General features: G+C 38.6%; 1 protein-coding gene and 1 pseudogene across 2 annotated transcripts; both read left to right on the top strand.

The window, feature by feature from the left end:
- Positions 1-7,253: 7,253 nt before the first annotated feature.
- On the top strand, positions 7,254-18,874 carry NPY2R (neuropeptide Y receptor Y2). Of its 2 annotated transcripts, none has more exons than XM_073805461.1 (4): positions 7,254-9,392; positions 9,717-10,084; positions 10,247-11,427; positions 15,748-18,874. In XM_073805461.1, exon 4 carries the CDS (start codon positions 15,764-15,766, stop codon positions 16,916-16,918), a length of 1,155 nt encoding a protein of 384 aa, XP_073661562.1. In that variant the 5' UTR covers positions 7,254-9,392; positions 9,717-10,084; positions 10,247-11,427; positions 15,748-15,763; the 3' UTR covers positions 16,919-18,874. The 2 variants fall into 2 exon arrangements, with proteins under 2 accessions (XP_073661562.1, XP_033713379.1); XM_033857488.2 differs by having other exon boundaries at positions 7,256-9,392; positions 10,247-11,437.
- A 1,249-nt stretch (positions 18,875-20,123) lies between these two features.
- LOC117312338 (F-box only protein 22 pseudogene) lies at positions 20,124-22,529 on the top strand (annotated as a pseudogene).
- Positions 22,530-22,915: the final 386 nt, after the last annotated feature.

Below are 22,915 nucleotides of genomic sequence, written 5' to 3'. Positions count from 1 at the left end.
GATTTCTTATACTGTTTTACTGATCAAATAAGCTAACACAATGTTGATGATTATGGATAATGTAAAATTGTGTTAATCTAAATTAAACCAGTGTGACAAATTATTTTATATGAGCAGTAATCATGTTTCTAATGTGTCAGCTTAAAACATGATATTGAAGATCCTTAGTTAACTTTACAACCTTGGACTAATACTAAACCAGTTCATAAATAATATTTGGATCCCTGGATAACTTTTTACTTGAGAAAGAATACTGATACCTTAGCCATAAGGCATAGTTTTCATTTTTTTATTTTAAATTTTTAAAATTATTTTTGTTGTGATTGTAAAAAGGATTGTTTTCTTAATTTATCATTCCTGATAGTTCATTATTACTGTATAGAAAAGCAACAGATTTCTGTATATTAATCTTATATCCTGCAACTTTACTGTATTCATTTATTACTTCCAGTAGATTTTTGGTGAAGTCTTTGGGGTTTTCTATATATAAAATCATGTCATCTGTAAGTAGTGACAGTTTCACTTCTTCCTTTTCAATTAAGCATAGTTTTTCATTATATGTCACTTCGATCCTTAGTTTAGTGTATTAAAGTGGCTATACTTTGGGGTCTTGCTAATGAATGTGTACTGTTATTTTTGTCACTTTCCAGAGAGATAAAAGTGATGTGTGTGACTCTAGGGGGTGAGATTTTCTTGTCTGCTGAATTGCTTGTGTATGATAATTACCATTTATATACTCTCAGTTAAATAGAAGGTAGCTAATTTGGTTAAATGCTATAGTTCTTATTGGTATTTGAGCCTCTGGTAGGAGCATATATGTGTGTGAAATATGAAGTTTTCTGTTGTTCTCAAAGGAAGAAGAAAAAAGATTTGTTCTAAAATGAAGTGTGAGATTGTCCCAAAATATAAAAGAATTTAGTAAAGGGCAAAACTTGATTTTGTACAATTAGCTGAATAAAGTTTGAGAGAAGTGAAATTTATTACTTGGTTTATATTACTTAAGATATGATGGAATTATTAATTATGTTAAAATATTGGCAAAGTTCACTCAGGTTGAGGGTTTATTCAGGTAGTATTTTTTAAGGAGCTTACAATCTTTTTATTTTCAAATATCATATTAATACATCTAGAACATGGTTTTCTCTCTGGTAGAATAACATTGTGTAGAGCATTTAGCTTACCCTTAACAAGGTATAGTAAATCATTTGTTTGTTTTACCTTCTATTCAATCTGCCCAGATTGTATATAATCTGTAATAATTTTCTGTGCTGGGGATTGACTGCATTATGCCTCTGATTATTTTAAAAATGCTATAGAAAATAAAAAGGTTTATTCATTCACATTATAAAAGGGATATGAAAACAATTAGATTTTTTGTTATGCTTCATATTTCTTAATTAGCTCCAAGAGTATTTGTAATATTTCCAGGCACAGAGTTGTTCAAGAGAAGGATAACTTTGTACACTAAAATGCTGCTAATATAGATCTTTCAGAGATTACAGATAGATTGGAGGATTTTGGAGGTGTTTTAACACCCTCACTGATGATAATGTGTCTTTAGGCTCAGGGGAAACATAAAATAAATTCTTATAGAAGAGTTGTATGTTATACCCAATAGCAGAGTTTACTCTCTCCCTTTCCAATATTGTTGATTATGGCAATAAATGAACTATAGTCATTCCGTTTCACCTGCAACTATAACATTTACTCTGAGGCTTTTAGCCTTACTATAAGCTCAGATCAGAATTTTTGTCTTAAGCCAAGAAGAACAGCTTCAGAGCTTCAAGGAATGGACTGTAACAGAAACTCAAAAACTGATACTTCAAAGAATAAAGTCTTGTGTACAGATTCCCAGGCTGACTCATCTTGTGTGTCTTTGAGGTTGTGCCAGGGTACTGAGTCAAGATTTCTAGGGCTCTTTTTAGTCCAGAAGTGGACAACTTAATGAAAGCAGAGGAATTATCCAAGATCCAGTGGGTCAAAAATTAATAGGACCAAAAGTACTGAAAAAGGACATTTTATTTTGATTATTTATTTGCAATATTGTTGATATTATGTTTTTGTCTTATAAGGAATATATGTGGAGGCCTTATTCCTTTCTTCTTAAGCTATCTCTAGCCCTCAATTTAGAAGATTATGCATTTATAAACTGAATTTTAAACTATGCATTTGTAAAATGAAATATATTTTTAAATGGTATCTGATTCTCACTTACCCTGCAGAATTTGGAAACAAATATTGTGACTGAGTTTTCTTACTTTACAAAGCAATATAGTTACTTGCATAGGTTTAATAATAATCTGCCCTACATTATGCCAAGGCACAATTGGGCAAATTTATTATGCAATGAAGACCATTATACACAATACAATATTTGAGGATGATTCTCATTTATTCATGTAAGACAGGCCCACTACAAAGAAACAAGGATTGTACTTTATGTATGGAGTCACTACCTACAAACCCAACTAAAGAATACTATATGTAAGACCGCAAGAGTTGCACAACTCTTAAGATTAAAGTTAGTGCATAGCAAAGCATTCTAAACTCTCAACCCCAGGACAGCTAATCTTTTCTAGACCTAATCTCTGGACATGAGTTTGGGGAGGAAATCATTGAGGTTTTAGAAGGGAAGGAAAAAAAATTTGGCCCAGTGTTTGCCTGGTATGGATAATAACCCATTGTAGCTTTACAATCACCTGGAATATATTTGTAGGAATGAGTATCTACTTTTTAGTAGATAAGAATAAAGTAGGAGGTAAGGAAAGAATAGTTTTAAGAAATGTGGTGTAAAGATGTAATGGAAGAGATTATAGGATCAGGTAAAGGTATTTAACTGAGAACTGACATGTAGTGGGAGAAGGCAAGATGCCTATTTGATAGTAATTACTAATACTTTCTAAGAGGCTACTCTGAGCTAGACTTAACACTCTGCAGTGTCAGATACTCTATGTATATTGTCCCATCTATTAATCTTTGCAACAGCTTTATAGGTTGGGTATTATTAACTCTGATTTCCAGATGAGGAATATGAAGCCCAGAGAACTTGCCCAAGCAAGTTGCCCCAAAATGGATGGTGAATAAATGGCATAATAAGGATTTAAATCCAAGTAGGGTAACCCCAGCCCTTTCACACTTAACCACTAGGCTGCAGCTGCCTCTCAGATGTGTGAGTGATTATTTATGTCAGGCACAAGCAGGGATTAACTTTAGAAATAAGAACTTGTGTGAAGAGTGGAATCGAGAAGGAATCGAAGGATTTGCATCCCTGAGTCAGAAGAATATGGACTTTCTTTAGCAGTTCAGGGATACCTAGTTTCTCAGCAGTTTAGGAATATATACTTTTCTTGCAGTGGAGAAGGATAACTTGTGCTTAGAAGAGGAGGTGAAGAAGGAGGGAGAGATCTGCTCAGAATTGTCTGTAAGAGAAGTGAGATCTAATTGGGCAAGGTAGTGATGGAGTAAGGAAGAGGAAATGAAGAGAGATGGAGAAGATAGTTTCAAAAAATTTGTGTAATGATAAGTTAACTGGTTAAAAGGAGGAATATCTGGAAGACTACCTTTTCATACCTCTCCTATACATGCAAATGTACAAGATACATTTAGTGTCATCTGTGTATGAGGCACTGTGCTAGAGGCAAATGATACAGTGGTGGCTAAATCAGACTTAGAGCTGCCCTCAGGGTCTCAAGGTCTAGTTGGGAAGATAGTTGTTCATCAGGTAGTAAAATCATCACATAGAAGTGCACAATTCAAAGTGTTACATGTGTTGAAGAGCCAAAGGGGAGTTAGAGCTCTCTGATAGGCAAATTTGACCTGTTCAGCATGGTGAGGAACTGTTTCTCTACGGAAGTGATTCTCTGACTTCTAACTAGAAAGTAAATTAAGCAAAGAGATATGTCCCTAGGAATTTACACTGGATACTTTTATATCTATAAATAATTTTATCTATGGAAAAAAAATGTATTATCACATTAAATCTGTATGAACAGTAGGAAGTGAAAAAGTGCCCAACAATTTCTGAACATAAAATGTCTGAATAATTCAGATAAAATTCTGTTCTGTCACTCTTGTTTATTTATTTGCCCCTTTATTTATTGGCATAAGAGAGATTTCCCCCTAGATTAGTGCTTGTCAAAAGTAGATATATATTTACGTTATCTGGGGGGCTTGCCAATTGCAGAATGCATCTCTTACCCCAAGAGATTCTTTGGCTGCATTGTCTAAGGTAGAATCTTGGACTCGGCATTATTATGAGGGACCTCATACGATTTTGATGAAGGGAACCCTAGCACCACCGTTTGATAAAAGTAGCCCTAGTTCATAATTGTATTCCACATTTGTATTTTCTCCACTATGTTTATCTAGATATACTCTTAGTATCATACCTAGGTTACAACATATAATCCACTTAACAGAAGGCAATATTTACATTTTCTGTATGCTCTCCACATCACAGGTAAACTTAATTAAGTAACTGGTGTCCCCAAACAAAACAATTTCTTTATCATATTTCAGTGTGCTAGCAAACCAAGAGCAAGATGAATGAATCAGTCAAAAGCCTTATTATAGCTATTTTTTATACTCTCACAAAATGGAAGAGACCAAAAAGATGCCAGAGGACAGAATTGCTAGAAGATTATGTTTCTGTAATATTTGCTTTTAGTTATTAATGTTGAGAGAATAACTCAGTGATGATAAAGAAAATGTAGACTAAATCCCAGGAAATGAATTTTTTATTCAAGTGTGATCTAGATGTTAAATGATTAAATTGAATGTCTTGGTAATCATTTCCAAGAATTCAACAAAAGATTCTGAATATATCACCCATGCATGATACTTTGGTTTTCAGAAGGTTATTTCCAACAGAAAATGGTATCCAAGTGCTGGGTAAAGCCAAGAAGGCCTCTATCTAGGTTTACATTGAGTTGAGTTACTTCCTGCATGAAATACTTCCCTGATTCTTCCCCTTCCACTCACACAACTCTTATAAACAAAAAAAAAAACTGAACATTCCTTCTTTGTGGCCTCAAATTGAAACTGAGCAGGACCCTGTGGGGATCCTGGGCACTAAAGCCTTTCTGAGTCCCTCATTTCTTGATTACAGGAAATAGGCTTCATTCAGCCTCCATGACCTTCCCTGAGTTCCAACGGGGCAGGTTCAAACAGCTGCTAATCGGGGAAGGGAGGGAATGCAGAGATAAGGGAGGATCAGTCAAGAAACGACAGTGCAGCCTTGGGGCAGGTCCTGGTTCCCTCTCAAGGGATACACATAACTATATCCTTGAGCTGTTTTTCAGAGACTGAAACCCCCACCAGGTGGGAGAAGTTAACTATATGCTGCCCACAAGCACGCAGACCCCAGATGGGTTGGAACCAGAAGGTTGATGATGCTGACTCCTGATTACCTCCCCACCAACCAATCAGAATAATGTCCATGAGCTGATCACACTGCCTTTGAACCATTACTATAAAATTTCTCACTACCCCCTCCAGGTTGGTACACACAGTTTTGAGGGCATTAGCCTGCTGTGGCCCTGTTTGCCTGACAAAGAAATAAACCTATTCTTTTTTACTTTACCCAAAACTGTGTCTCCAAGATTTAACTCTGTGTTGGAGTACAGAGGTCAGATTTGGCATTGAAATCCATTATGTCAGAGTCTACCAGAAAATCTCAAGCTGTTTATGGTACTTCTTTATTTAAAAGTCTACATACTTGGACTAGAAACAACCAGGTCTTTGTGTCATTCGCCTTGTATGGACATCATCTGGAACAGTACCTATAACAAATTATATACTCTATAAAGATTTGTTGACGAGTTGTGAGTAATAAAATGTTTACATGGATTTTTATATAATTCTTTTTTACTACAAAGAGTAGTGAGTCCTGAATTTAATCTTACTTATATTATTCATTTCACATTTTGAAATTTTTACTTTGAATAAGCCATTTCATCATCTCCAAAATAACATGTGAAAACTATATATAAATCTTTGACTTCTCATCTCTCAAAATAAACCAATAGTAATTTAGTATGAGAGCTTTGATTTTACTTGTACTTTTTTGAGAAAATTTTAAAACTAAATTTGTTTCAAGTGTATGATTCAAAAAATACATATCAAATTATGTCTCTATGCTACAAGGATAAACACTTATTAAATAAAGTTGATATTTCTAAAAGAGTGCAGGTTTCCCCTTTAGCCATGGGCCTCCTGTGCACGTTTCAGATAATCCAATGAACATTTGCATTGATTAAATTCTGAATTCCACATAAAAATATCCCTTCCTTTGTTCCATGTTAAAATTTGAACTGTAAGTCATTTGCATTTAAATATCCTTCTAGATTTGGCCCTTTACCAGTCTCAATATCCATTTGGATGATCACCAAAAGATAAAAATCTCAGCAAAATGCTGCATATGTTGCTTACAATCCTGCTTAATTACTTTGAATCTGTAATTAAAAATTCAAAACAAAAATAAAAATCCAGAATCCATAGAAATACAAATCATAGCAAATGATATTTATGTCCAGTTTAGGATTTAGCATACATTTCACTCTGAATGACTAGTTGCTTTTCTTGAATGAGACACCTGCCTACATAACACACTGCATACAAGGACTGTAAGAGAATCCAGACTGTGAGCTTTGTGAACTTCACTGTCTGGGCCACTTCTTGCCCACTCGCATGTTTACTGGTCCACTTGTTCCAAATGAACTAAGTTTTCAATGAGATAGAAGGAAGCAGAACAAGATTACCTTTTCATCAGAACAAGTGTGATTAGACTGGCTAGTTTTTTAAAAAGGTAGACTAATTTAAAAGTTATTACACTTGCAGCTCCATTTACATAAACTAGTCTCTTTTTCTATGTCTACTTGGTACATCCTCCATTGTATCTGTTCAGATATGAACTTAACTCCCATTGTTCCTTTTCATATCCAATCAGAAATATATCTACAACCTATTGAGAATCAACAGTATAACAAAATGGACATTAGGATAGCTAGGCTCCATAATTTTTTACTATAGGAGAGTGTTATTGAAACTTTAAAAATAATTTCTGTAGAAAGGACTTAATAAGCCTAAGAATAAATAACTAAATTTATTGAACATTTAAATAAAGCAAAACAGAGTCAGTTTCAAATATACTAAACACTATAACTGTTAAGCTAACCTGATTATTAACATTTCCTAACTAGGGACTTGTTATTAGGATTTTTTTTCAGTCTGAGAATTTAAGTACATTATTTAATAAAAGCTAATAAGCCTCACTGAGCTTTTCTTACATGACTGGGTTTAGAGAATTCCTCTGCATGGGTTTGCTGTCCTTCCTCTTTCTGTTCTTTGCTCTTCCTCTCTTCCTTGGGCTGGTGTCCTGATTTATGGAGCTTACTTCTTTCTCCTTCTGGAATCAGCTTCCACATTCCAGCTGCACTACACTATTTCATTCTGTCTGTGATTTAAGTTAGGGTTGTATGACTTGAAGCTTATTTAATAATCTCTCAGGAAACATTGACATTAAGGGGAAAAAAATAGCTTTCTGAACTTTCCCCCAGGAATCAAAACACACTTGTTCTTTTCAGTGCTTTTATTAAAAAAATTAAAATTTAAAATTCAGTTTCATTTGCACTAGCCACATTTCAAGTGTTCAATAGCCACATGTAGCTAGTGGCTACCATATTAGACAGTGCAGATATAGAACATTTCCATCATTCCAGAAAGTTTTATTGGAAAACATTGTTTTAGATAATGTATATTTCTTTCTTTGCTCCCTTTACAATCGTTATAAATTACTTTTGTAATCAAAATAACAACGAAGTTATTTACACATTGGAGGATGCTTCCTTGCTCTCAAAATAAATTTAGACTGAAGGAAATCCATATCATGATTTACTTTATCTAAAAACTATGTATCATTAATGGCCTTCTATCCTGACATCATCTGTTTTTTTTAAATGAAGCACTTCTGTGAAATTTCTCATTCCAACCATCTAAAATACCAAATTGTTCAGTTATTCACCATGTTCTTTACTTCAGTCTCATTGAGAACACCTATTCAATCAGAAGTGGGGGAAAAAAATTACTTATTTAGCAATTAATATTTGGCTGCATTCCTTTTATGCACTGAGGAATGGTCTATGGGTAGGGAAAATGGTAGGAGAGTCATGTTTTGGATATTTTAGGAGGTTTGTCAAACATCACATACAAATATGAGAGGCTACAATATTGGAAGCCCATGGGCCAGGCTGCAGATATCTATCCATCTGTCTATCCATCTGTCTGTCTATCTATCCCTATCTATATCTCCTTATTTATTTTGGTCTGCACAGATCTGGGCCACCTGGGTGTTACGTTTTAAAAATTAATTTCCTTCATATAAAATCTGGAAGGTTTTTAATAATATGGATTTTTCTTCTCTTAAAATATCAGATCTCACAATACTGAATCTATATTTTTGCAGGGCAGTTCAGTGGAGTCTGAGAAGCAGCCTCCTCCTTTAGAAGAAGCATGTGCTTTGTGCTTTCTGACACATGATAGCCCCCAACCCTCCCTACTGGCTACTGCAGCCTAGGCTGCTGGTATATTGAGGTCATTGCCCCAAGCTAAAGGCATCTGAGTTTGAGTCTGCTCCCTATGTGAGGAGCAATCAGAACATATTCTAGTTAGATGTGAAATTGCCCAAGGAACTAAATGAGTTGACACAACAGAAATCAGGCAGTAAAAATTGTGTCCTGTCTCAATTTGTATTAATCAATATTTCACCACCACTTCCACCACTTTCTATCAGTGTCTTGATGGGGTTTATTGGCATTTATCGGAGTGGCTCATTGCTGCTGTACTACAGTGTATGTGCACACTAAAAGATATCTGTTAGATCTTAATGCACAAAAAAGTGTTGAGTTAATTGTCAAAACTATCCTTGATAATATGACACACAATAAAGCAATTTTAATTTCCATGGATCAGTTTCTCATGCAATTGTGTACTTTATTGGAAAACATTAATCAAAGAAGTCATGCAATCTTAACAGGACTGCTGATTAGGTGTCTGTGGAGCTATGTGACTCTTCTAAGACACATACGTGTCGGTAAGAGAGTGAGACAAATATTTGTATGTGCTTGCTAAGATGCTTCTGAAAAACAGTTTTAAAAGGAGGCAAAGTTGTTTTGTGCAACCTATGTCAGTGAAATCTGCTGAGTCCTCCAAAGCAATTACAGCACTCATCTGTTTTCCTGTGTATTTGTTTTTGTGATTGTTGTTTTAAGCCACTCCTACTCTTCTAGAGTTACAGCTCCTTGGCACATAGTTCATTCTTCACTGGTGCAAATATATTAAGAATCGTGGAACCTGTTGCAGAAAACACATGTGTGAACAAGGAATATTTCTCCAAGGTAAAAAATGTACAAAAATATTTTAAGTGGAACTGTGTAGAACATCTTGGATATTTCCAGTTCTATGTATTTTTGTTTACTGGTAATTGAAAAGCCCAAGCTTCTTTGTTTTCTCAATAATTTCCCTTCTACTGTGGGCATAATTCTATACTAGCCAGAAGATCAATTTCAGATTAGGCTGAGTAAAAATGCCTTACATATGCAACACTATCAGGGTGTGGGCAAGCCCCCATAGACTGAAACCTCAATGCTTTTGACAAGAGGACTTAACTAATATTTTGGAGAGTATTTTTTGATTAGCTTACTCTTTTTTATACTTCACAGAAATTTCAAGTGAAGCAGTATGATCATCCTCATTTCAGAAATGAAGAGACTGATGCATACAAGGAAAGTAATGTGTGCTAAGCCCCAGCACAAGATATTGGAGGAAGGGCTTCGGTTTCCAGTTTCAGTCTTTTGTTTTCCTAGTTCTATGGGCTCTGCTGCCCCCTCTAAAAATGAACAAGGGGAAGAGAGATTGGCTGAAAACTGCGAGAAGGAATGGCTCTGAATTAAGAGTTTCTGGGAGGAATACTGAGGAAACAGACCCCGCAGCTTTGTTGACTGACTCCGCAATCCTGTTTTGCTCTGATGCTTTAATTCAGCCTGGCGGGCTCCAGCCATTAGCAGAGGGCATCGCCAGGAGGAGACTGGTGAGAGCATTTCGGAGGCACGCGCGCATCGTGGCACGAGTAGCTTGGGTCATGACCAAAGAGCGAAGGATCCAAAAGTTAGCTAACTGGACAGATCAAGATTTAGATTTGTCTTGTTTTGTTTTGTTTTTGTGACCCTTTGTTTTCTCTTTCCTATTCTAGCTTTTGCCCTGAGCAGCAGCGTACACCATCCGGGCTGCCGGCTTTTGAATCTGAATGCGCACTACCCAACTTGTAAACTGTCAACAGACACCAGTTCAGGAAATTGCAACCAATTGATCGCGGGCAAACAGGATCTGAACTCGCTTCTGCTTCCCGTTGGAGCGCAGCGACCGCCCCAGTTAGAGTTGCACCGGCGCCCTGCGCTCCAGCCCTGGCGGAGGGTTGGTCTTCCGCGCGCAGTCGTGCGGCGCTTTTCCGTGGTTCTGCGCGGGGTCCAGCCCCCCACCTCTGCTCCTATAAGCAAAAAGGAGAGCGACTCCTGGTTGCAGTTCTGGGATTTTACCATCTCCGCCAAGTCGCTGGGCTTCTGCCTCCCAGATCTGCCTCGAGCCAGCTCGAGATCTCCTCTCACCCTCAGCGCCCGCAGCTGGGACTGTCCGCCCCGCCTTCGCCCTAGCCCTCGCCCTGGCCTTGGCCCTGGCCTCTCCTCGGAGGATGTGGTGAGCCCGGCCCTAGTCCGGGGTCTGTCCTCGCCGGGCCGTCTCTCATAGAACTGAGGAGCGGGAGAATAAGGGAGGGGGTGGTGGAAGGTAGGAGTGGTGCGAACACCCAGAGTATCAAACTTGGGGGTGGCCAGTGGGGGTCAGGGGAGAAGAGAAGCCGTTGCAGGCGGCTGTGGGGTCCCGGGAGGGGGCTCTGGGCAGGGTCCCGCTGCGCGCGTTCCAAGCCCTCCAGGGGGAGAGACCTGGACTCTGTTTCCAGCTCCATCGCACGGAGAATTTCCGTCCAGCCTTCTCCATTGAGGGACCCTTGTCCCCCACCCTCCGCCCCTGTTTCTTTTTCCTCAAGGGAGGGATTCGTCTCCCGCCTCCGGAGCCTCGGATCCCCACACGCTCCTCTGGCCGCGCAGTGCGGAGCGGGGCGGTGCCCTTACGCTCTGCTGCGGAGGTGGGCTGCGGACCCCAGGGGCGCAAACCTCCTAGCGGCTCCGACTGTCAGGCGGACGCTGCGCTCTCCTGCTCTCCCGCGCGCGCGGCTGCCCAGCACCGTCGGATCGGACGGACTGGGCCTGCCTTTGGGAACCGCCCAGTGCCCTCTCCGGGTCGGCGGGCTAGATAATCATCAAACTGACAGGCGGCACACGTCTGGCTTCCACGTCTCAGCAGAAGCGCGAGGGCCGGGTCAGTAAGTGTAAGTCCTAACTGATTCACCTTCTGGTAATGAGAACACCCCAAAAGAAGCTTTCGGGTCCTTTGAAGAGGGATGGGGGAGGTCCTCATGAGTGTAGGGGCTTTTGTTCCACATTTAGGCCGAAGATGGGCATTGTGGGTGAGACCATCCCTGTTTTCTACACTCACTGGAATACTCCTCACCCATTGAAGAGTCTTGACTATTTCCCTGACTCTTCTTAGAGAGAGGTAATTATCTTTCTAGAACAGCAGGTTGTTACTCTTCCTGCCTTTTTAAAAATCAAACACCTGTTTAGCGGGGAAGGTCATACTGCATTCTCCAAAGCTGCTCAAGAACGGACACATTCATGTAAGCGTTCACTGGTTCTGCACCAGAAGGTCTCACTCCCTGGTAGGAGCATATGATGGACAAAAAGGAGGCAAAAGGAAAAGCTTTAAGGCTTTTGGAAATAGGGACACATCGTGTAAACTCAGTGACACGAAATACACAGTGCTGTTTTCAAAGGTCAGAGGCTCAAATAGACAGAAGAGGTACATTCCCAATCGCCTTGGTGAATATTTTCAACTTTCTGCTTATCAGGCAAATGGTCATGTCTTACATGCAACATTCTTGGATGTCCACACCCCCTCTCTCCAGGACTAATACATATAGGGCATATGGCATATTTTCTGGGATTCTTCCCTGAGAAAAATTCCGGGAAAGTTTTGTGATTGTAAAGGTATTAAGTTTTTACTAAGGCCAACCTGTGACAGTAAGAATACTGTTGCAAAAAAAAAAAACCCACAAATTTAAATATGGAGTCAAAGCATAAACTTGTTTCCCACTTAGATAATTTGAAGTTCTTTGACTCTCTGGGGGAAAAAAGTCCTGAAGCCATTTTCCTATCTATGAAGAAATAGTTCTATAACTGAATCTCTAATGATTCACTCGTTCAAGAAAACTACCACTCACAGTTCTCCTTGAATGTCTTGAACAGTGTGATGCCTCATTTTTACCTTATTTCATGGAAACGTTTTTCCCCTTTTCTATTCATCTTTGAATTGTTGTGCTTTTGAGTTTTTACTCTGGCGACTCCCTCTGTGTACTCTCTTATCCTCTTCCACTTTTCCAGAAATGCAGTCATAAAATGATACATTCTCTGGGTAACACTCTGACCTGGTTGAAGGCCAGTCGTGTGCTTGCGAACAGCTATTAGAATCCACATGCTAATACCCTGTATATCAATAATCATTCCTGTAGAGAAGCTTTAAAGAAGTGAATAAAGAAAATGAGACTGAAAAGAAAAAGCAAAATAAGTTGATAAATCAAATATGCTCCTAATAACCTTCAATCTTGGGCTTGCTCCCAATTTAGTTTGCTGCAAACCTCAAACTCAGACCTTCTGGAGTCTCATTAGTTCTGTTAAAGACTTGTCAGGATTGACTAATTGTGCTCTGTAGAGTCTCGTTCTTAGTCTAAGGGAAATGAAAGGGCCCATCAAATAAAACACTCCAAGATTTGAATGGTTAGTTTCCACTTTCTCTAATCACTAAAGAAAGGAGGCAAGTGCAAAAGGCGGCCTGGACTCTTTAGAACATTCTATTTGAAATGTATGCAGAGAGAATGAGAATATATCAGTAAAGAAAATGCACGAGTATGTGAAAATCTCTATCATCTTTGTGATAAGCAACTATTAGTGTATGTGTGTGTGTTAAGCCCTTGGAGAGAGAAAGTTTCCTTGTGGTATGTACTGACTAACAATTTTTAATGTTCTAATCAGAGATTATATCTTGGAACAACTTTCTTGTAGAGGTGGTTACCTGATTAAGAACAAGAAAATAAGCACAGAGATGTCATATCAGAGCAAGAATCCTATATAAGCAATTATCTTCAGTAAAGGAAAGGATCAAAATTGTTACTTTGTACTTTGCTGACCTCAATTATTCAGTAAAATTGTGCTTTCCATGTTTGCTAAGATTTAAACAATGGATGGAAACAATCCAGACTGTCCTAAAAGACACAGCTGTGGTGAGGAGGCTGAAGGAAAACAACTGTGATGTGTCATGTGCTCCTTGCAGGATTAGAAGTGAGCACAGGTTGTCGACATAAGTGAATAGGGAGGGCAGAGAGGCATGAGAAAGGCTGATGTGTTGCTGGAATTGGAAGTAGTTTGGTATGACAGAAGCATCAGGTATATCCTAAGATGTCAGGAGAGATGAAGGTAGGGTTGAGTTCAAGGAAAGCTTTGAATGTCATACTGTGGAGTTGGGGTTTTCTTGTGTATGTCAGTGTTATCAGCCTGTACATGCAGCAACTGTAGTGGGAGAGCAAATTAATGAAAGCATATATGCAGGGGAAGCTCAGCAGATCATGCAAAACAGAACCTATTCAAGAATGCAAAAGAGAAGGAATTTAACGCAGAAAATTGGTTACACAAGTGATGGAAGCCAAGCAGAGGATGTTGAGGCCACACAGGGATTAGCAAGAGCAAAGAATCATTACTACCTCCAGATAGAGGGACACAGGGAAAAAGCAGTATGACTGAATCCAGGGACCTTGTGCCTCCACTGGAAACAAAATCACTGCAGGCCATTCCCGTGGGAGCCAGCCATAGAGGGATGGCTGAGGCACTGGTAAGAGGAGAGAGGGAGGGAGAAGAGTACAGTGGCTTCTGGATTCTCCCTTCCTCCTGCCTCCTAGTTACCGCCAGTGCCTCCTGTTGGCCAAGTGCAGCCAGCATCCCAATGTCCTGGGCACCTGGAAATATGGTCAACAAGAGTCAGCCCTCCAGCATCAGGGGAAGAATGGAGCTGAGCAAACAGACTCAGCCAGACATTGTCTGTGGCATGAATAAATATGACTCAGCTACCAATGTAGGTAGATGTGATTATGATTAATAAAAAACAAATTCATTTCAAAGAGGTTCTGAATTAATGGTGGCAGCCTTTTTTCATTATGAGCATATTCAAAAAGTACTACCATTATGATGTTGGGCTCCGGATGTTTTTATAGACTTGAGAAGGTAACTTTATATTAGAAACTGATTAGTATTATTTGAAGCAATTTGGAGATGTTGGGGAAATGAAGTGATCACATCTGAATTTCAGAAAAAACACTTTAATGTCAGAGTATGCTCTATTCAGTAAATGTAAGAGCTTTAGAGTAGGGGCACTATCCTGTTGTTTTTTCCCCCAGCACAAATCCTAATTCCTGACAGTGGGTTTTAAATACTTGCTGAATGCACGTTTGAATAAGTATAAGCATCATGAGAGTGGAGCCACCTCTGGCATTTAGTAGATGCTTAATTATATTAGTTAAGTGAATGAATGAATGAATGAGGAAAGAAATGAAGAAAGGAAGGATAGGGAAAAGGGAGATAAGTTAGACAACTATTAGAGTTATTACAGTAAGAAATCAAGAAGGACAAAATTAACGTGGTAGAAATAAGAGGACCATTGGGAGAGATATTTAAGAATAATCTGAGGGTTCTCTTAAACATGTGGGCTAAAGGAGATGAAAAAGCCTGTGTAGTTACCTGCTTCTTAGCTTTACGTGGCTTAATGAGGATAGTATTGACCTAAGTAGGGCACACAGAAGGATTCTGAGGTTGAGGTGGGTGACTAGAAAAGAAAGGTGTTAAAACTTTTGTATTCAGGGATTAGAGATGAAATTCAGATTGGACATATTTTCATACAGTTCCTATGTAGGATTCTGCTGTATGTCAGGTAGGAAGTTTATTTCAGATCATAAAAAAAGCTGCTGTTTTACACAGCCTACCTATTTTTAACGCTAATCCCTACATTAGAAAAACTGGCTATGAAACAGAATCTGCTCAGTTTATCTTAAATATTTTATGCTCCTAAAGTCCAAGCACCAGGCAAAGGATTTTAATATTTGTCTCTTTTCTGTGCAATTAGTTGCTATATTTATAAATGTAAAACAGTCAAGATATTGAAGCAAACTTTATCTACCTTAAAATTAATTTGATGAATTTATAGCAGTTATAAAATTAATTGATAATGTTTGTAATATCCATCTCACTTAAAATGGATTGAATCAATTTGGTCGCATTCACAAAGGAATTGTGTCTATACTATAGACATTACATTTTGCCTTCATAATATACATTTCAGGGATCTGATTTAATTCATCCATATTTGTGAATAGACCTATTAAGGGTCCACTTTATTGAAATGTTCTACTATATGCAAATTTAGGGATCAGAGGACAGGTACTTTGAGCCCCAACCAAAATGAAACCAACCCATTTGTGATATTCCTTGCACCCTTGAGTTTTCCTCGTTCCATATTTGTTCATTTTTTAAATTGTAGATTCTTGTGCTAGTTGATGAAAATGGGCCCATTAGGTGCAGAGGCTGATGAGAACCAGACAGTGGAAGAAATGAAAGTGGAGCAGTTCGGTCCAGGGCACACCACTCCTAGAGGGGAGCTGGCCCCTAACTCTGAGCCGGAGCTTATAGACAGCACGAAGCTGATTGAGGTACAGATCGTCCTTATATTGGCCTATTGCTCCATCATCTTGCTTGGGGTGATTGGCAATTCCTTGGTGATCCATGTGGTGATCAAATTCAAGAGCATGCGTACAGTAACCAACTTTTTTATTGCCAATCTGGCTGTGGCGGATCTTCTGGTGAACACCCTGTGCTTACCATTTACACTTACCTACACCTTAATGGGGGAGTGGAAAATGGGTCCCGTCCTATGCCACTTGGTGCCTTATGCCCAGGGCCTGGCAGTACAAGTGTCCACCATCACCTTGACAGTAATTGCCCTGGACCGGCATCGTTGCATTGTCTACCACCTGGAGAGCAAGATTTCCAAGCGAATCAGCTTCTTGATTATTGGCTTGGCTTGGGGCATCAGTGCCCTGCTAGCAAGCCCCCTGGCCATCTTCCGGGAGTATTCACTGATTGAGATTATTCCAGACTTTGAGATTGTGGCCTGTACTGAGAAGTGGCCTGGTGAGGAGAAGAGCATCTATGGCACTGTCTACAGTCTTTCTTCCTTATTAATCCTGTATGCTTTGCCTCTGGGCATCATCTCTGTTTCCTATATTCGTATCTGGAGTAAACTTAAGAACCATGTCACCCCTGGAGCTGCTAATGACCACTACCATCAGCGGAGGCAAAAAACCACCAAAATGCTGGTGTGTGTGGTGGTGGTATTTGCAGTCAGCTGGTTGCCGCTCCATGCCTTCCAACTTGCTGTCGACATTGACAACAAAGTCTTGGACCTGAAGGAGTACAAACTTATCTTCACTGTGTTCCACATCATTGCCATGTGCTCCACCTTTGCCAACCCCCTTCTCTATGGCTGGATGAACAGCAACTACAGAAAAGCTTTCCTCTCAGCCTTCCGCTGTGAGCAGAGGTTAGACGCCATTCACTCCGAGGTATCTGTGACATTCAAGGCTAAAAAGAACCTGGAAGCCACAGAGAACAATGGTCCTAATGATTCTTTCACAGAGGCTACCAACGTCTAAGGCAACTGCCATGTGAAAATATATGGATGAATTCTGACCAGAGCTGTAAATCTGGTTGAGTGGGGCGTGCAGGTGCATCCTCATTTCCCATTTTAAGGAAGCATCTGAATGGAAGCATCTGCAGTGTAATTCATGGAAAACTGGTTGTCAGAGTCTAGTAAAAACACTCAAATTCAAAGACAAGGCAACAAAAGTTTGCTTACAGTTGCTTAGATTGTAGGTTGAATTATGAATAAAAGCAGAGAGAAATGGTTTTGACTGTTTCCCAGAGTGAAGGAAACATGAACAAGGAGTTGGTGTTATCAGCATTGCTAAGAGGTGGTGGGTAAAAAAGTTGACTTTAATATCACATTAGGGCATAGAACGGGGATGACGTATAATTCACTGCTCCCCCCTCATCTGATGAAAAGGCTGTCAACACCAATTTCCCTAGAAAGCCACAGACTCTTCTCTATTGTATTTTGCCTTTTTGTTATTCTTCCTATGGACTAAAACCATCAGAGAACACTGCAGGTAAATGTTACCAACTATTTGAATGACTTCAAGGAAATAAACCAAAATTTTCTATGTAATTAGTGTTTTGGCAAATGATGGGGGGAATCTTTACCACCCAGTTAGCCAATTGTTTTTTAAAACCAAATGCACATTTAATGAAAAGTTTCTTCAACTTAGAATCAAAGGCTGAAATTCTCAGAGAAATGTAAGCCATCATTTAACTTCTCATTTCAACTTGTCCCTGCTTTGTATAGTTACTATTTGAATAACAAGTAAGCATGCCACACAATACTTTTAATCATTGCTAATTGTAACTTTTTGAACACATTTTACTCCTATGTTGGAGCTGAGTTTGTCTTCACTAAAAATTAAATCAGATTAGGAGATAGTTTTGTGGCATTTTGCGGTTATTTGTAAGCAGTTTTTGCACAGGTACATACTCTAATGTGTTTACTGCAGTGTTATTATTATTTACTTTTGAAACTCATCTTCCATGGACCCATTAATGATTCATAAAACAATGTAATTTCATCAAAATGGAACCCATCTGGTAAGAACTATTAAAAACATTACATTCATTCCACTTTAAAAATGTTCAGTTTGGACCAGTTTCAACATAAGTTATCCTCCTTTCAAAATAATTAGCTATATTTTTGGATAACTTCTGAATATATACATAATAAAATTTTACCTATAAATAGTGGAACATAGATGCTGTAATACTTTTCTTTTAATGATTTTGTGAATACAATTTTTATTTCAATATTATCCAACCAAAGATGCTTAAAACCCTATTACATTCATGAAAAATAATTGAGATATTAAAATAGCTGTACTTCTTTGAATGTTGTTAATGAGGTTTCATTGTAATCATATTTTTTATAAGTATGACTGAATTTGTGAATAGATTCCTTAAATTTTAAGTAAATTCAGCATGACTGTTGCATTTAGTTATAAACATTAACTTTGTGAACAGGAGCAACTTATTTTATGGATACATTTAAAATTCGTATTATGGCTCTTACTGAATTATTTTCATGCTAGAAATAAAAGACTGGTCTTGAAGTAGACTGCACTTTTGGAATACTGAAAAAGAATGAAAACAATGGAAGTTAGATTAAGTGTAAGACTGAATAAGAAGTTGACAAATAATGTATATCTGTAACATATAATTGAATAATTCATTTTTCTCTTGGACTTGGCGTAACTGTCCCAGAAGAAGCTTTTTGTCTTTTAAATAGCAGTTACTTTGCTTAAGATGCTAATAGATAATTGTGCTCAAAGATTTTTTTTCCTCTTGGAGAATTCTTACACTGTAGGAAATGTGCATGCTACTGTATCACCTGTTGTCATAGTAAATTATTAGAATCCAATTAATACTTGTGATCTAATTAATTATGTTAACTCATTAATAAAATGTCTTTTATGTAGTGATTTTATCTGTTGAATAAAAAGAATTTAGGAAATTAGAGAAATGTGTGTTAATTTATGTCAGAGTTCCTGTCCAAGATGAGATAGCCTTTGACACAACTAAAGAAAGGGAAATCATGGTGGCTCCTACACAGTTAGTCTAGTGCTCTCTCCAGTCTGTACATGAACTTGAGTCAATGTACTCATTCCTGTGGTTGCAGATATAAACCATATTCTGACAATGCCTGAATATACCTCTATTTTCAGACCTGACCTTTCTTCTGGACGTCAAACCTCTATCAGCCCACTTGACGTGCCCACATAGTTTCTCACCAGCAGATCAAACCCAGTGTGTCTAAGTCAGAACCTGCCATTTTGATCCACACCCCACCCCACCTCCACTTTGTTTCCCTGTATTGCCTGTCCCAGTCATGACACTGCTATCCACCCAGTTCCCAAAAGTGTAAGCACTTTGGAGTCACTCTTGTCTCTTCTGTCTCTTTATAACACATGTCCAATTAATTCTCACATTTTGTGCTGATTCCTAGATGTTTCTTGAATCAATTCACTTTTCTCCATCCCTGTACTCCCCACCATAGTTCAGGCGGTGATTATCTCCCTAGACCCCTATATCTCTCAACTGGTTTAATGTAGCAACTTCCTAATTGTTCTTTCTATATCTCATCATTTTCCTATCCAATCCAACTTTGCCCACTAGCCAAGTGATTTTTCAAAAAACTCAAATTTTATCCAATCACTTTTCCCCTCATCATTCTTATGCCAAAATCTTTCTATGACTTGGAAGGATGTATAGTACCTCGTTGTACCTATATGTTTTACCCCTTGCAGATTCTCTCTTTTTCCAATCTTTGCTACATATGGAGCATATGAAGGCAGAGGACCAGGACTGTTTTAATCATTGTGTTATCACAGGTACTTGCAGTTCCTGGCACCAAGTAAGTGCTCAGTAAATATCCATCAAGGAAATTGAATTGATGAGTCAAGTAAATATTAAAGCAGATTTGAAGATACATCCATAAGGATGTAAATGATAAGCTACACGATAGAAAACCATCTTTATCATACAACTTGTAGAAAAGTAAGGTTTTAGCTATGCTGGAATCCAGTAAAGGTGCATATTTGTTCAAGATTAGATTGGCTTTATTTTTTGAAGGCCATTAAGGATAGACATTGGCATAGTTGAAGGAGCTCTATAAATAGATTCCACTTATGGCTCACTCAGAATTATCTAGAACCTTGTACAAGGGAAGCATGTAGCAGCCAATGAAGTCTATTAGTCATGATTCAGATAGCTAAGGAGAAGCGATCACAGGTATTTCCAGTAAAAAGTCATTTAATACAGGAAATTAAAATCTTGCAAAACCATTGGAGGAACTGGAAAAGTGAAAGTTAGGAAAATCCTCCACTGACATTGAGGAAACAAGGAAGTGCAAAATTGCAGGAAACCACAACGAATACCTACAGCAGCAATGTGGACAATACACAGGAATAAGCATAAATTTATCTGTGAAAATGTTATTGCCTCCTGCTAAAGCCACTCTCCTGCTCATCCCTCCCATAGACTCAGTAATGTCTTTTGTTTCTCTTCTGCTTTCCAAAATTCATGTGAGTATCTCTCACTTGTGAAATATAACTCAAGCCTTGCTGGCAGGGATTTGGGGAAATGTAGTTCTTAGGTTTCCAGACCCTACAATACAGGCAAGAGCTTTGAATGGAGAATATGGTGCTTAATTGCTGTCCAACAATCTGGCAATCTTGAGAACTGCCCAAATGGTGCAATTTCTAGTTGCAACCACATTTTCTCCTTCTCTGTACCTCTGGGTTCTTCAGAGTTGCAGTGATGCAAGTTAACTATGCCTTTTTTCTCTTATCCAGGCCAATGCGTTAAAGATACTCTTTAAGCCCGGCCGTAGTGCTCCCGGGGGCCTTTCCCAGAGGAGCCAGGTTTTCTCTGCCCCCGGCTCTCCCTCCGAACCGGCGCCCGACGCCTCCCCCTCCCGGGGACTTTGGATCCCGCAGGAATCTCCTGCAGTTGCGCTAATGGGTGGTGGGGGCCGGTGGTTTGTGAGCCGCGGGAGAGAGGGAAGTGAACGTCCGTTCACAGCCCTTTGTGCGTTTGCGTCCCCAGCGTGTGTCGCTTATGGAGGGAGTGTGTGCGCAGAGTGTTGCGGACCCATCGGAGTGTGACCTGGATCTCCGCGCGCTTGGCGATTGCCGGCCACCTGGAGGAGCATTGCTTGGTCCGCGTGGTAGCTGAAAAGCTTGAGTGACTCCAATGGGATCAAGTAGCAATCCACCTCAGGAAATAGAAATTGGAGAATCTGGTTTTGCTCTATTATTTCCTCAAATTGAAGGAATAAAAATAAAACCCTTTCATTTTATTATGGATCCAAAGAAATTAACACTAGAAAGGCATCAACTCACTGAAGTAGGTCTTTTAGATAACCCTGAGCTTCGTGTGGTCCTTGTATTTGGCTATAATTGTTGTAAAGTGGGAGCCAATAATTATCTGCAGCATGTAGTGAGCACTTTCAGTGATATGAATGTCATCTTGGCTGGAGGCCAGGTGGACAACCTGGCATCGCTGACCTCTGAAAAGACCCCTCTGGATATTGATGCCACCGGTGTGGTTGGACTATCATTTAGTGGACATCGTATCCAGAGTGCCACAGTGCTTCTCAATGAGGATGTCAATGATGAGAAGACTGCTGAGGCTGCGATGCAGCGCCTCAAAGCAACCAACATTCCAGAGCAGAATACCATTGGCTTCATGTTTGCGTGTGTTGGTAGGGGCTTTCAGTATTATAGAGACAAGGGGAATGTGGAGGCTGATGCATTTAGAAAGTTTTTTCCTAGTGTTCTTTTATTTGGCTTCTTTGGAAATGGAGAAATTGGATGTGATCACATAGTCACTGGAAACTTTATATTGAAGAAATGTAATGAGGTAAAGGATGATGATCTATTTCACAGCTATACAACAATAATGGCACTAATTCATCTTGGGTCATCTAAATAAAGCCACCTGTAAAGTGGCTTTCACAATGTATAACTTTTGGGTTCTGTCTTTTCCAGAAAATGGAAACTTGGGATATGTATATTACAAACAAAAAACTTTATATGTATCTGTTTTGTAGCTTTGACATTCTGAAGATTATTTGGTAGTTTTTAATATATTAGATGAAGGACAAGTTTGTACATAATGTAATGCAAGACCGGGAGTTGAGAGCTTTTGCATCAGGCACAAGTGAACCAATTATGGCTATACTGCACCAGATATGTAGCTGCTGTGTGATAGGACTTTAAATAGTCTTCTGCATAGGAAGACTGAAAAAGGATTCATCAACAGAAAGGAGATTTAAGACATTCCATGACTACCTCTGCAATGTTAGATGATCTTTCAGCAGACTCATGAAGATATTTTTCTCCCTTAATAAAGGAGAAAAATACACAGATGGCTTGGGAAATTTTTCTCTGCTTTACAATTTTACCATTTTTTTCAGAAGCTGTAACAAATTGCTGACTTTTTACTTATTTGATAAATGTTAAAGAACTATTTTTGTTTTAGTACTCTAAAGTTGCTTAGTCAAATAAATTGCCAAGACTAATCAGTATTTTATTACCTTATAAGGAAAAAAATTTTCCTTTTCCCTCAATAAAGAAATTGCAACAGAAAAAAAAAAAAAAAGATACTCTTTAAAACTGGCCTATTAGTACAGGTGGACTAAGGAGTAAAGTACCAGTAAAGACCATTTTGGAAAGGAGGAAGAAAGATTTATACCAAGACTTTAAAAACAACAATCTAAAAACCACACAAGGATATACATTCTGAGTTAGCCTCCTAGGATGAGCAAAGGAAATGATGTTTCAGGGAGAAAATAATTTTAAAATTTTCAAGTTCATGAGATGAAATATTAAATTATAAGGCAACAAAAGATAAAGAGTTTACTTTTCCTTAAGAAAACAAAGTCTAAAGAAACACAAAAATAGTGGAGAATACAAACATCTTCATGATTATGTCTTATGACATTAAACAAAGGTAGGAGTTTTATTTAACAAAGGGTTACTAAGGGT

Source organism: Tursiops truncatus, chromosome 5, assembly GCF_011762595.2.
Source record: "Tursiops truncatus isolate mTurTru1 chromosome 5, mTurTru1.mat.Y, whole genome shotgun sequence".
In the NCBI taxonomy this organism is placed as follows: domain Eukaryota; kingdom Metazoa; phylum Chordata; class Mammalia; order Artiodactyla; family Delphinidae; genus Tursiops; species Tursiops truncatus.
The sequence above is the reverse complement of the archived record's forward strand: the minus strand, read 5'-3'. Positions and strand labels throughout refer to the sequence as shown.